Source organism: Dreissena polymorpha, chromosome 3 (genome assembly GCF_020536995.1).
Source record: "Dreissena polymorpha isolate Duluth1 chromosome 3, UMN_Dpol_1.0, whole genome shotgun sequence".
Classification (NCBI taxonomy): Eukaryota; Metazoa; Mollusca; class Bivalvia; order Myida; family Dreissenidae; genus Dreissena; species Dreissena polymorpha.
The window spans coordinates 62,934,054-62,949,172 of record NC_068357.1 but is presented as its reverse complement, the minus strand read 5'-3'; the positions used below and the strand labels follow the sequence as shown (position 1 = coordinate 62,949,172).

At 35.0% G+C, this 15,119-nt stretch overlaps 2 protein-coding genes across 4 annotated transcripts in view; one reads left to right on the top strand and one right to left on the bottom strand.

Moving 5' to 3' along the window:
- LOC127874436 (uncharacterized) overlaps positions 1-15,119 on the bottom strand; it is a 227,761-nt gene that overhangs the window by 185,624 nt on the left and 27,018 nt on the right. The window lies entirely within an intron of this gene.
- The window catches only part of LOC127874434 (uncharacterized), a 219,040-nt gene that overhangs the window by 202,021 nt on the left and 1,900 nt on the right, over positions 1-15,119 (top strand). Inside the window, exons 1-3 of one of the 3 annotated variants that reach the window (XM_052418754.1) lie at positions 13,625-13,793; positions 13,952-14,212; positions 14,416-14,523. In XM_052418754.1, the coding sequence (XP_052274714.1) occupies positions 13,724-13,793; positions 13,952-14,212; positions 14,416-14,523 (439 nt within the window). In that variant the 5' untranslated portion in view covers positions 13,625-13,723. Of the gene's footprint in view, positions 1-13,624; positions 13,794-13,951; positions 14,213-14,415; positions 14,524-15,119 lie in introns of those variants that run through there. The other 2 variants (XM_052418757.1, XM_052418755.1) reach the window with 2 other exon arrangements.

Sequence of the window (15,119 nt, the reverse complement as noted above, 5' to 3'; positions counted from 1 at the left end):
AGTGTAGTCACAATATAGTTTATGCGTTTGATTTCTTTACCGGTATTCATGTTTTGATAGACTAGAACATTTGATTTACAAAAAAGGATGTTACCCACAATTTAAGGGAAATGCCATTCTTATCACGCTGTTTCATGTGTCGGTTATTATATCCATCAAACGAAGATTTGAATATTGGGTGATTCGAACGAATATCATATAGCTTATTGTTTTTAAGATTGTTACCACATGTTTGAAGACTTATGAAGTGAAAATCCGAACATGTAAGTCTCAAAATCAGCTGCCGTTGTGTGGAAATAGTTCTTCACACAAGCTACGGTATTTTTGTTTTATAAGCTTACATGTAAATAATCTACTAAATGAATTGATCAAATTTGAGATTTCCAGAGACGGCGTGAAGGAATCAAAATAAGTCAATGAGTTTTACGAAGAGCTTTGACATTGACTACTATCCTACATCAGAGAAAAAGGTGTTTGAAATGCAAGACGAAGAGTATCAGCGGCAATTTTCACACGTATTTGACCTTAAGTGCATTGTATTGGTCATGTGCATTTCCAATTAGATCTTGGACTTTTGAGCATGTGTCCTATCATTTAATCTATATTGGAAAATATTATTCTTAAGTAAATTCACAATAAAATAAGTCGTATTTATGGAACAGAAACAAAATACAGGAAGTTAGTAGTTAAAATTGACAACTAATTTCAAATTTTGACCTTGAACTTAAAAAAAGCCTTTTGATTCACATGTACTTAAAAAATTTTCTCCTTATACAGGCACGGATTTACCGGGGGAGCACGAGGGAAACGTGCCCTCCCCCCCCCCCAGCCGCTAAAGCCTTCATTTTGTAAAGCCAACTTAGCCAGATGTTCCGATTTCCCCGATTTCCGACAGAGAGGTGCCCTTACCAACCAAACTGTCTATTATCCACAAGGGAGGCACCTGTTGTACGTTAACACTCCATAATCACCGTTGCGGCAATCTCTTAAGTGCGATAGGCGCTCTTTTCGGCAGTAGATCCTAAACGTCTGCATAACGGTAAGCGTCTGTCATTTACATTAAATTAGCGTCTGGATGATCTAGAACATTGTTTTGATGGCAAATATACCGATTAACAATGTGTTGTTAGATGCTATAATCATTGGAACGTTCAATAACGAGACGTTTCTTACGGTATATAAGACAGCGTTTTACGGCGCTGACTTCCATATAATGAAGCCCGCTGGATCACGGACTCTAGATGAGATATACGCTCCTTGGCTGGATCAACGTTTTGGTCCATCAAAAAAAAAAACAGAGTCAGATTCGGAGTCAAAGTTGTTGAGTCTAAGGTAAGAATTTTTTATAAAAAAATTGTATTATAACCCGTTTATTGCGCTAAGTTAAGTCAGTATGTTATATGTTTAACTCTTAAATATTGAAATAAAGGAACAAAGAAAACAATGAGTTTAAATTAATTTAAAAAAATCTTTATACTGCTAGTAATATAAAACGAATAAAGCCCATACAATGATATATACCTGTTCCGCTCTCTATACACCTTGTAGATATATACATTATATTAAAATTATTGAACTTTATCAAACGTTTTGCGCAGCTTTTGCATTTTTACTAATAAAATTCACATTTTATCACGCTCTGACAAAATATGGTTATTGAAAGCTCGTCCTATTTTTTTTCTAAATAAAGAAGTGAAACTCCAGCTGCTGGAGCAGTATTGAATTCTCATTATACACAAGTAGTTGGTCCTTTATTTAAGGCAAGGCAAGTGACCAATTGCCCAAACAGCACAAAACAGCACAATACAAAACAACATACATTACACATAAATGAATAAAGCTGGGGTCACCGCCCAGGAACGATCAATGCAAAGCATTGGGGGTTTAAACCGTTTTAGAGCGCTCAACCTCACACTTGGCCCAGCAATATTCATGATACATTTAAGTGTAAATAAAATTTAACCTCATAGCATTGAAACTCAAATTAAACAATAATAAAAGGGAATTAAAACGCATTCAATTTAATTACCATTTAATTACTCAATGGTTGGAAAGAGACCAGAGCAACAGAGCTACAACTTTTTGAGGAACGATGAAATGAAACTATGAACAAGTGTCAACTACATTTTTTCTTTATAGAATTTTTTTTTAGGAATATAGCATCATAAAGTTAATAATTCAGATAATCAATACAGGAAGAAGCAGCAATAATGGATGTAAAAGTTCCATATTGCATTGCTTGGTCGTTTATGTGACTGCACAAAAAAATTAAAACAAGAAACGCCTGTCAAAGAGAAAATAAAAAGAAAATAGAACGCTATAAACCCAATGACCTATGCATGTAGATTACCACTGTGAAAGTTGGTCGTATGACTGGTGTATACAGATATGAGTTAACGATTATCCAGTGCGAATGCACAATAGAACCATTGTTTGTTAAAACCAGCAGCCACGCTGATTCATGCCATGCGCTTTAGACTAACGCCCGCGGTGTTTATGATATCGATGAAATTGTACAAATTGAGGTTAACTTTTTGGCATTCTGTCCTGTTTTTATAGTTATGTGTCGTTTTATTTTTTGTATTTATTTATTTACCCATATTAAAATTTTGTTATAGACAGACGCCCGTGAAATTCATGATTCGATGTACGATGTGAGTCTAAATGTAGTTTTCATGCAGATTTGTTCATACGACACAAAGACACAATAAAGTTCAACAGTGAACAATGCCCATAATATCACTTTAATGATTCCAAATTTTAAGAGAAGAAAGATATAGTGAATCGAAAACCAACAAACACATGTTTTTAAGTACGTTAACATCATATCCTTTTGTTAAAAAACGAGTTAATTAAATTGAAAAGTTTCATATAAACATTTTCTTTAACATATTTTAATTTGCGAATACGTTTCAAAACATCTCCATAAAACGATGGATGGGAAATTCCATTAGTTAAATGCCATTTTAAAGAAACATTATATTTTGAAATTAAATCACCATACTTTGAGAGAAATTTAGTGAATTTACTTCTTAGGTCCTCACCGGATAAACTTTCTCCATCTCGGCACCAACCATGTATTCTCTATATACTTGTCAAGGGACTACTTTGCGATCCAGATAATATTTTAAAATAAAAAAAACGTGGAAAATGATGTATTTGAAATGTAAATATGATCAAATTGCATACATGAAGAACAACCTTTTTTAACTATTCGTAAAAACAGATCATTACATACGCCGAGTTCCTTCATTAAAAATAATGTTTGTAATGTTAGATGAAACCTTATCCAGATAAGGGTGAACATTTGGTAAGTGATCGGTAGTTCTCAGCAGTGATTTCAAGTGGACAAGAAAACGACCCACAACAGTGAACGTTCATGAAAAAAAAGAAAATTGAACAGTTATTTCAACGCCGCTGTTGATTAGACGGATTTTTTATAACATGCTGATACATATTGCCAATTATACATAAATAACCTATTATCTTATACATATATTTATATATACAGTAATACAACACTTTCATTTGTTAAATACTATTGATAATTTTATAAAATGAAAATATGCAATATTAACTTACATGCAAATTATCCAAGGCTTACAGTGAAACGGCCTTAAATAAGCACATGTTTATGTCAGTACAGATAAAAGAAATTACTATACTCCCTTAACTTATTTATATCCGTATACAAGTTTTGGTCATGCCTTGTTGCTTTCATTGAACAATAACAATGAAATGAAATTTGATCGGTCTTTATACAAAATAGCCACAAAATGCTTCAGTTTATATGTTCTTATTTTGTATATGTTTAATATGACTTGAATTAATAATTGTTTTATAAATTGAAGATGTTCCATACTTAGATTCTTTAAGTCATTTAAAAAAGTACAAATCTGTAACGAAACTGTATTTACTCGAAAAACAAAAAAATATCATTCCATAAAAACGGGATAAAACTTCATCTTTGCTTTGTTCTAACAATGAAATTGCCATCAATGAAGTTGAATAAGCCCGGCCCCACTGATAACAAGCTAAATTCGCAGTCCAAAGGAGATATTGCCATCTCAAAGCGATACATTTTATCGGCGTAATCTTAAAATAATACACGAACTTAAAATATGCTGACATATATTGCTCAGCTCATCATGCCATACAATTATATAAGATAACATCAAACGTATCACTGAAATAATGCCAATGTACGTAATGGTTGTCAAACTGAATACAATGTTAAGTTTATTAACTTCAATTTGATAGTATTACGTCATTTACACGTACGTTGTAGGTTACATTACACTAAATCATTGTGTATACTTCCGTGGTCCATTCGAAAGTAGTGCCTATTTCTAAAGAGTTTCTTGTCTCTTCTTGAATAAAAGCCATTTAACAATGTGAGACGTGTATTTTGTTGTGGTTATTTGTAATATCCTGTATGTGTCTGGAGTACTTTGATGCCTTGGATTGGAAGCTAACTTAAAATATGAACTTTTGGGGGGTGTTTACTATTATGATGGGCTTTTGTCGAAATTAGGCTTCCGAAACACATTTTTCTACGGTGGGTGTATTCGACAGCGATTTACTTTCTTAGAGGTTGTGAGACGGTATGCTTTTGATTGTAATTATTCGAAGAAGACAGATCCATCCTTAAAATTATACAAGGTTCGGAAAAATTAATACGTCAGAAAGGCAAGAAAATGCATTGGCAGTTGTCAGTTTTATAATGGGACCCTACGGGAATCGGAATTAGTGTAATATAACCTTAAACAAGCACATTTACTGCAATGTCAAGGTCACAGGGATTCGCCTGCAAGCGAGACAAGTAGAATGTTTTGATGATTTTGATGCTAAAATAGATAAGATATGTCAATAGTTTGGCCCAAAGGGATGTTTTATGTGGTTTTGGACTGTTCTGGGTAGGGAGGAGACCCGGTATGGACAAGTATGGGTTACATTTCCAACATATCTTGAATGTAAATATTATTACGTCCATAGATTGAAATTTCATGTGGAGAACACGACGAAAAATATGCCAAATTACATAAATGCAACCCATTTATGCCATTTTTCTCTTTGTTTGTAGGCCTGACCATTTGTCCCTTGAGCCGCATAACAATGGTGAACAATCAGCTACTGAGCTAGCTGTCTTGCTCTGACTGATGCACTGGACATGATTTCAATGGGAGTCATCATACTGATTGTTAAATTTCAACATGAATTTCAGTTTGCTGGTTAAACTACTAGCTGTATTTACAGTGGACGTAGTGGTGCGGTGCATGATGTAGACTAGGTATTTCCATAGATACACTATTTTTACAGAATTTCGGCCAGTGGAGCAACAAAGCTGATAAATTAGAAGCACTAGTTATTCAGAAAAATAACTTAATTTTTAACTTATAAAGCTCATCAAGCTGTAGGTTGGGCCATTTAGCTGTAAAATCTAGCTTTGGATCTGTTAAGCCCTTAGAGTTAGCGTCTTTTCATAGTCAAGGATAGGGCAGCAGTATGTCTTTTCAGAAATGCACATGTCCTCTTAAGCATGTCATTATGTTTGCTTTTAATACGATAGGCAATAAACCTAGAACCTTTAGACCAATGAGCACCTGTAAATACAGATTTCACTTTTGCAGAGTCAGCCAGACCATGATTGAGCTTCAGGATTGTTCTGCGGACGCGGCCTTTGCAGTTCCGGGAGAAAGTCACTGTCTTGGGCATTCCGGTCTGGTAAGCACTATTGACAGCCTAACACTTTTTGTGGAGGTCTGAAGCCTTGTGCTGTCAATGCTATCTGGTCCAAGTACAATTTAAATGCATGCTTAAAGCAGTGCTTCATCAGATATAGTTATCTTACGTTTACAGTTCTCTGGCAGATATTACTTCGATTTGTTCTTCCCATCAGAACCCCGACAGACCAAACTTTGCGTAAAGCAGTATTTTCCGCAGCAACTCTTGTAAACAAAAGGTTACACTTGAAATTACTTTTGGCATTTAATTTCAAATTTCCTTTATATTTCTAGTGTATGTCTTGCTTGCTCTTTTTAACTATGACATGCCATCTTGCTCAGATTGATTGAGCAAACCTGTTTTGTTCAGAGCCAAATGCCCAGCTCCTCGAGTTTGCCGTGTCAATAATGAGAAAGCCATGGCATGATGCCTCCTTTATGTGTTTCCTTATCTAAGTGTTAGCATAATTGCAAGTTACAGCGGCCTGTACATTTTATTTGATTATAGGTCTGGATGATCCTTGCCTGCCTCCGGGTTTGTGTACACCTCAATCAGACTCCGTGTCCTGAACCGTGGCCGCAGTGGTGTAGCGCTTGTGGACGATCCATAAACATCCTGAAAGGTCAATACTTCACCCATCTCGGAAATTTCATCCAGAGAGTCATCCCCAGGTAGTGGAATGAATGAACTCTGAACTACAGAGGAATCACACCCAAATGACTTTCCCGTCACACCATTAGTGTGTCCCCTCGCGTAGTAAATTCCTTAACAAACATGTTTTTTGCTTGGGGGCATTTTTGCTACAACTTAAGCTTTCGACACTGGATTTCAGAGAGAACACTTCATTTAATGTAGCTAACAGGACTTATGTTTAGGAGAGAGACTATCTGGATGCGCACAAAATGTTGCATCGTAAGCTGTTGAAAGAGCAATTTGCGCCTTTTGAAGTGTTAATTTTTGGTATCAGGCTTGTATTGGTTTGAAGGCTGCAAATTATGCCTCTCATCACAATAGCATTTATTATTTGAATAGCAATTTGTAATTTAGATTGTCAGTGAAGCTTTTAATAATAATTTTCCTGAAAAACATGATTGTATATGCTGTAAGTGAGTTTTTGATTGAAAAAAGTGCTTAAAATTAAAACAAATCTCCTTTTTTCATCAAGAAAGGTACACTGATTCTCAATCATTACATTTAGTTAGGCCTTTTGTTGATGTATTGGTGAATTTCGCATGCAATGGTTCCAATTTGCGCCATAAAAGTTACGCCTAACAATAATTGGAGACACACAATCAGCTGTCGTCACTACGACTAAAAATCATGCTGCGGCCAATTTAGTCACCGCTTTAAATGGCCATTTTAAAGCCTTTACCCTCATCCAAATGCACTATGCACTGAAATTGCATATTCATTGTGGAAATGGTATAAATATCATGTGGAGAAAGTTTGAAGAAGATAAAGTTGAGTTCCGTTAAATGTAAATCGTTTAGATATCACATGTGTGCGTTTGTTAATTGTTGTTTTTCAGTATTAGAAGTATTTGCTGGCCATTTAACGAAAAGATGAACCGTGCATGATTGAAATCGCATCTTTCGTTATATCGCGTCTTCGTTGAATCGCTTTTTTCAATATAGGGTATTCGGGCGGGACTGGCAACCTTATTTGGAGTATTCCGTCATTTTCTTGTATCTCGTTTCGATTGTAGTTTAATAATAAAAAAATAATATTACAGAATGCATTTAAAACAGAACATAAAAACGACATGACCTGCATTGGTCAGTAAGAACTTTTTTTGTTGATACATATTATGATCCCGCGTTTGCAGTGGCGTAGATTCCTTTCAGCACGTGCCTTTACATTTTCTTCTGAGATGAAAATGCAAATACTGCAATTAAAACTTGAGGGGATTGGCTTGTTGGGTCGTCCTTGTTTGTGTTGAACCTTACTTTTTTTAAGAGTCAATTTAATTTAGATCTGAGATAAATTTTATAGCATAAGATAGAGCCATATACTGGTATTTAGTATAATAATATGTTGATATATTAATTTTGTAACATCTAGTTTCAACTAATGTTCGTTGCAAATAACCAATAATAAAATAACTGGTTGTCACGAATAAAAACGGCACTTGTTGAGTTAATAAAAAGCTGGGTACGACTGAATGTTTGGCGCTTAATTTTGAATGCTCTATACAGCCGCTTTTTTGTCTTCGTTTAACCTTACAGACGAATGCGCAAAAGATGTCCCCTTTACCAAAATTGGTCGATGTGTCAGTCATATCAATTTTCCATTACGGTTTGATGTTGGCACAAATAAATAGGATGTTTTATTTGAGATATATTTATGATAACATAACATGTGTTTGCGAATGTAAATACAATTTCAACTGTTCAGCTAAAAAATCATATTATTGTTTAATATTTAATATTTTTGTGTAATCCGAATTTACACTAGTATTCTATCAACGATTATAATAACGACGTAAATAAAGAATTGTTGTTTCTATTGTTGACAAAAATCACATGGCCTTTACTGAGTTAGCATGAATAATATTTGAGTGTCAATACAGAAATCCGTGCTACCACGTTAGCGCAGCTGTTGGTAAATGCGTCTCTTACCAAGCCGTTATCGGTTAAATCACCGATCCCGGCGCATTGGAATTTGGTTGGCGGTCACTCTTACAGAATGGTGTGGTTTCCTCCGGGTACCCCGGCTTACCTAATAGCATTAAACAACACCAAACATGTATTATGTTTCAGCAAAAATCAAATAAATGAAAATAAAAACCTAACTTTCAAATTTTCGTACCAACTTTCCTCAGTCTATTAAAGTAAATTAGGTAAGAGTGCTTAGTGCTCAGACACACTCATAATGCAGGCTGATGTAGGTCTCTGACTTACAGAGGAACAATTTAAATGCTGATGTGTCTGGTATTTCTAGGTATCTCTGAGTTATCATATAAGTGACGACTTTACAGAAATCCTTGTCTACGAACGCTTTCAGTCTCTGCACTACCTGAACGTGATGACTGTGCAGGCTGCTTAACCTGGGAACGTTTTCAGCCACTTACATACGCATTAATAAACTTTGTAAGCTGCTGTGTTTGGGGACGCTTTCAGTCTCTGCCTTATCCGTGGGAGATGACTGTACAGACTGTTGTGTCTGGGAATGCCTTCAGAACACGACTTAGTTTTTGACTTTACAGGCTACGGTGTCTGGGAAAGTTGTCAGTTTCTGGCTTTCATATGGGTGATGAATCTAAAGGCTGTTGTGTCCAAGAATGCTTTAAGTCATTGATTTGTCATAAAAGACTGTACAGTCTGAACATGCTTTTATTCGTTGGGTTATCAGAGAGTAAAAACTGTACGTGGTGCTTTGTCTGGAAACGCTTTCAGTCATTGACTTACCTGTGATTGACTACTCAGTATTTTGGCAACATTATAAACGTCATCATTTACTTCATATCCTTTTCCAGCACTATGAGTTGAACCTTAGTCTATATTATATTGAAACAATATGTTTATGTATTTGTCAGCAACACACAACAACACCAACTCCCAACTTAATCCAAAACAATGCGATTTTTTTCAATGCAAAGGTTCCCGAATCCATGCCCAATATGGTGAGAAAAAACACACTGTGACTGTATCGGGGATCGGGGACGGTCTCTTACCCAGACGTACTCGAAAACTACGACCGCTCAGAGTCTTGTGTCTGGGAACGTTGTCAGCTCCTAGTTAACCCGAGAATAACGTCTGTAAAGGTTGTTGTGTCTGAGGAACGTTTGCAGTCTCTAACTTCCCCGAGAGTGATGGCTGTACAGTCTGCTTTGCTTTGGAATACTTTCGGTTGTTGAAATGCTACAATCGGTGCTTCCTTTTGCCATGTTCATTTGGCAGCGTGTACAGGTTAGTTAATTTTAATATTTAAAACAATCCCTTTTTAAAATATTGATTATATTGCAGGTAATAATATCTATGAAATTATGATTATGTGGAAAAATCTAAACGTTATCAAATCAGTATACATGGTGTTAATAATGATTTAAATTCCTTTACTACCACACATTAATTGCGCAATAAGCACAGTGCATACTTCTATTTTCATAAACAGAAGGAATTTGCGGAACAATACAGTAAAAAGGGTGTGATAAACAAACTGCAAATATGTATTCGTTTTGTATGCATTTATGTGTGATACATAATAATCGTTGTGTTTAATTGCACGTGTATAATTGTATTCTTAGGCTTGATTTTTTTCACAACCTTTCTCAAGTATATTTGTTCCGAGAAATACGTTTTTGTAGCTGTGAGGAAATCATATGTGCGTATTCCTAAAAGTGACGGGGACTACTGATTATATTTTTATGTTATTCTACAGTGTTGATGGGGTTTGAAAAGAACCATGTAGCAAATTTATACGAAAAATTTGGTGATTTTAATTACTTTAACACACATGTGTCAATGGACATGTAGACAATGATTTTGAAAAGTTAACCACATCAATTTTTTAACAAACTCATCAATAATTACAATGAATCTTCGCAACCGTGAGAGGTTCAGACGATCTACGAAATTATATTTCATCAGAAGCAAAACAAACATTGTTTTAATGGACGCCGAGGAAAAAATGATCAAACTTTGAAACATTAGTCGAACAAAATGCACCTTCGTCTGAGAACTTGTACAAACAAACAAGAATTCATCGTGCTCATTATTGTTCACCGATGAGTCAATACGCGATATCAAAACAATGTGTTGCTTTTAAAAGACCGTGCATTTTAACAAAAAAATATTCACTCAAAATGCACTTCACTGTAACATGCTTCAAGCAACTGAAAAAATAATCCTAACTAGTAAGCCTCCAAATTTCTCGGCCAAATATTCGTGTAAAATAGTATTGACTTTAACACGTTCAGTCACTTTTTTCATCATATCAAAATAGCGTAGGCGGGCATTCCGTTGTCAAATCTTGTGACAGGAAGCGATTACAAAAAGCTCTAGTAGATGCAATGTGTAGTGGCATGTACTTCGTGCAAAGCATCTGACAGACAACGTAATACAGAGTCTTCAAAACAACACAGTGGCCAAATAGGAAAGGGACTACATATTTAATGGCATATTTGGACAGGATGGTCACAAATCAGCTGACGACAGCATATGCTACAACGAAAAATGAAGACAATTATAAAGAAGATTATGTGTGCTCCACGTTGTGCGAAATTGGTTGGATAAGAAAGGACTAACAACAACTGTGAAAGCATGCAGCACGTTCTTAACCAAACTGTAGACTAGAAAGCTAAGCCGCTTCCAGACGTCATTAAACTCGTACATGAGCTTGCCAATGGACAATACAGACAGTTGCGAAGTGACATAGAAGTAACTCTGTCTAACTGAAAGTGACGATTCCACAAAACTAGGACAGAATGGATGATGACGACAGAAAATCAAAGAACTGTACTCTACCGACGACTGTAAGCGTTTTATACGCAGGACGAAGACCGACGGGTGGCGACAAGCGATGGACTGACACGAGTCCTATCACTTGCTTTAAATGGCATGAAAGAAGGCCAACGAATGATGCGATCTTGACACTACCTAAACGGAATTAAATAGCCACCGAAAGTGGGACATATATGGCGGTTCCAATTGACATTGGATTGACAGCGAATAGATTTAACATAAAAAAAACAAATAACAGTGTCGCGTTTATGAAATGAGAGGAGACAGTAACGATAAGGATGGGAGTTGACAATGACAGGCAAACTGATTTAAAGTTTATGTTAGTTACACGAACATTATGTTACGATGGTATTAACAATAACTGTAGTACTGTTATGTGGAGACGTTGCGCATTCTCGTTCGTAAAGATTATTTTGTTGCGCACATAATAGTACGTTTTGAAGGCTCGTATATGTGTGAATTCATATTTATTATAGTAATGTATTGTATTATTATTTGTATTGTCATTAGAGAATGACAAATTTCCAATCAACTATGAAACTTATAATCAATATAATCGTTATTTTACCAGAGCTGTGTTCATGGCATAATAGTTTGTGTAAAAAAATGATAATTTATTGTGTTGTAATAATGCCCTCTTTGTGTACAGTCACATTTTCGTTCATAATGTCCATTATATATGCAACTAGCAAACCTTACATGATACGGTTTTATGTTATTCTTACACTGCTTTCATAGTAAAAGTGAAGTTGTAAATCTCAAAACTGTTTTCGTTAAGAATCACTAGTGTCATACATAAATAAGTATACACAATAAGTAAATTCAATTGTGTTAAAATGGAAGAAGGAATTATATAGTAATTAAGTTTGTGTATTGATAGTTATTACACAGTTTAAACCCAACACATATGGTAAAATACGTATATGCATGCTTGTAATCACCCAATAAACGTTTAGCGGCAGTAATGAATGCTTAAAATATTTCATATACCAAACTTAAAAATCAACGTTCCTTTTAGCAATATCAAAATTGTCAACGCTATATGTGGATTGGGAACATTTATTAAACGAGATAGAGAATGCTCGTTTTATTTTTTTTTGGGACAATATATTCCATTTGATTTTCCGGCGACGATATCCGGCCATTAACAAGCGAACGGGATATTGCCTTCACTTATATGGTGTTACACAAATCCATTTATTAATTTGTTTGTATTGGGCGTTAGGTATTCTGTCTCAATTTTCCGCTCTTGTTCACTTCCCATGTTTGGATTACAAAATTGATATTGATACAGTTTGAGTTTATACGCATTAAATGTTTAAGAGCACCATTCGTTTCCCACCGTTTTGTAGACATGGTGATGACGCCTTGAAGGTTGCATTAAAGGCAAAAAGCTTGCTTTCGTCAATATTTGGCTACAAAGAGGACATTGAAATCTCGGGTTTGTATTGGTTATGTTCTATTCGGTTGAGATTTAAGCATATTCCTGGATTTCTTGCTGTGCGTCAACAGTGTGAACTATGGCCTCATTCTCACGAATTTGTGACAATTGTTGTTTGTTTTATATCACTTATTTCCTTCAAGCACTGGATTTACACGGAACATATACGACAAAGCTAAAACAAGAGCGACTGAAATCAACTCACATTACAAATACAGGTAATTAGTGTAAGCTTATTTAATTCAGTCTAATGGAATCATAGTTTACCTGTGTATTATGTTTATTCAGACATTATCAAATTAAATAGCATCAACCATGTAAATCAACGTTGTGTCGTATATGAGGTAGCGTAATGCACAATGGATGTTTTGTAAGGTACTTAATCATTAATATACTATAAGGATTCAATATAGATCTATTTAAGTAGAGCTTACATAGTTTTAGTCATGAAACAATTAAATCTAGTCAATGAGCTTAGTAAATTTGTTTTTATCCATGTAAAGTTATTTACTTGCTATTTGCAACAACGTATATTAATTATTTCAGATTTACATATCCGTATTTATATTCGAGCTTTATATGACACAGTGTATCAGCATTTGATAGTCAGTATTGTGGAACTAGAGCATTACGAAATGCGGGTATTAGCAGATGCACGTTGTTTCTAAAAAATGTAAAAACTGGTAACATGAGGAAATATAAATTCCTTGTATTGAGCATTTCATCAGCGCTTTAAAAATAAACGTTGTTTGTGGGGCACAGTTTCAACTTAAATAAAATAAAAGGCTCTCTCTGATAAACTGATTTAATAAAAGCATACAATGTCACCTGAACCATAGAGGTCGCTGTCGGTGACCATCATTTGCACACAAAAAAAGCAACTCATATTTATATGACTTAAGCACACACCCAACGTGTTATCAGTATTCAGTAGTTCAAATAAGGGCATATATAGAACATCTTTGTCTTACCATTGACAACGAAAAAATTCGATTGGTTGTGAACAGTTGACATCGATTATTGTTTTGCTATAAAGTGTTTTAGTGTCATTTTAAACATTTTATCCGCACAACTATCTCTCGTTTGGTGAATTTCTATGAGGAGAATGATAAAAAGCAGTGTTTGCCTTTGCGCGATGATTCTGTTGGGAATTAAACCTATTGCATGTAATTTGTTTAATAGTTTTTGTGTGATATTGTTTGAACATAATCGCTAGTCGGTGTTTAATATCATTACATATTCAAGACGGTTGTATTTTGTAGTCTTTTGTGATTTTTTTTTATTTTAAATATAATTTAGTAATGTGATTTTGTTTTTGCTGTAGCTGTTCCATGTATAGTTCCCTCATCAAGGTGCCTCGCAATCAACGGTTCTGAAACCATATGTGTCTCCTTCTTCATTGGGACTGGTCTGGACTGGTTTCAAGCTAAGAGCCAGTGTCAGGCGGATGGAGGACGTCTGGCACATGTCGGTAACTACAGCGCCGAAAGTGGATTAATATCTTCTTCGCATGCAAGACATGTTCGTGTTGGAGTTATGACATCAGTTCGAGGAGATGATATGACATTTATGACAAATACTAGCGGTAATATTTGATTATTATTTATTGTGTTCAATTGTTATTGAAGTTTAACTGTTATTACAGGTTAACGAAACGTAAAGATTATTAGACTCGTGTATGTTAAAATGATGTCATTTGAAATTGATAATGTCATGCCTATTATATAGAAAAATGAAATACTATATCAAAACACTTTGACCTTATTTACTTTTATTCCGCCCGAAAAGACCTCAAATGCACGAATACGATATCGCAACAATGTTCTTCGACGACGTCACCATCCGAATGCGCTGCGTTGGGATGTTGTTTCCACGGTTGCATTTGCCAATATCCAGGTACTACCATACTGATTTTTACATTGTGATAAATGTGGGAAATTAAAAAAACATGTTCATTTTTAAACAGGTGTAATTTGATACTTGACCTAAAGGATTATTATTTAGATTTATTAAACAATCCTTTTCGAACCGCGACTTATTTTTTTTATAGACACATAAGCATTGGTTATTCTGCAACAAGGCAAAGGCGAAACCTAATGTGATGAAAATAGTTTTTGAAATTCCCACAAATAATTCTATAAAATGCACATGGTCAAAGGCGCGATCTAGCAATGTTTTGATAATCTAATAATGTCTGCGCGATGATGAACAGAAAACAAAACACATTAGTAATGCAAGTGTTACGTATAAGTTCATCAAAACATTGACGGTGTGTGTATTTGGAATTTACTTCGCATTTACAAACATATTATTTCCCCTGTATTTGAATATGCTTGTGAATGTTTAAGAACGAAAGCGAAGTTATTTGAATTATTTGATGTATTTACGTCACGGAGACGCACGTGTGTATGTGTTAGTGTTGCTATAACGGTAATACTTTAAGGTTTGTCGTTCCGATTATTGTTACAAAACCTCTCAAGCTATCGCCTACA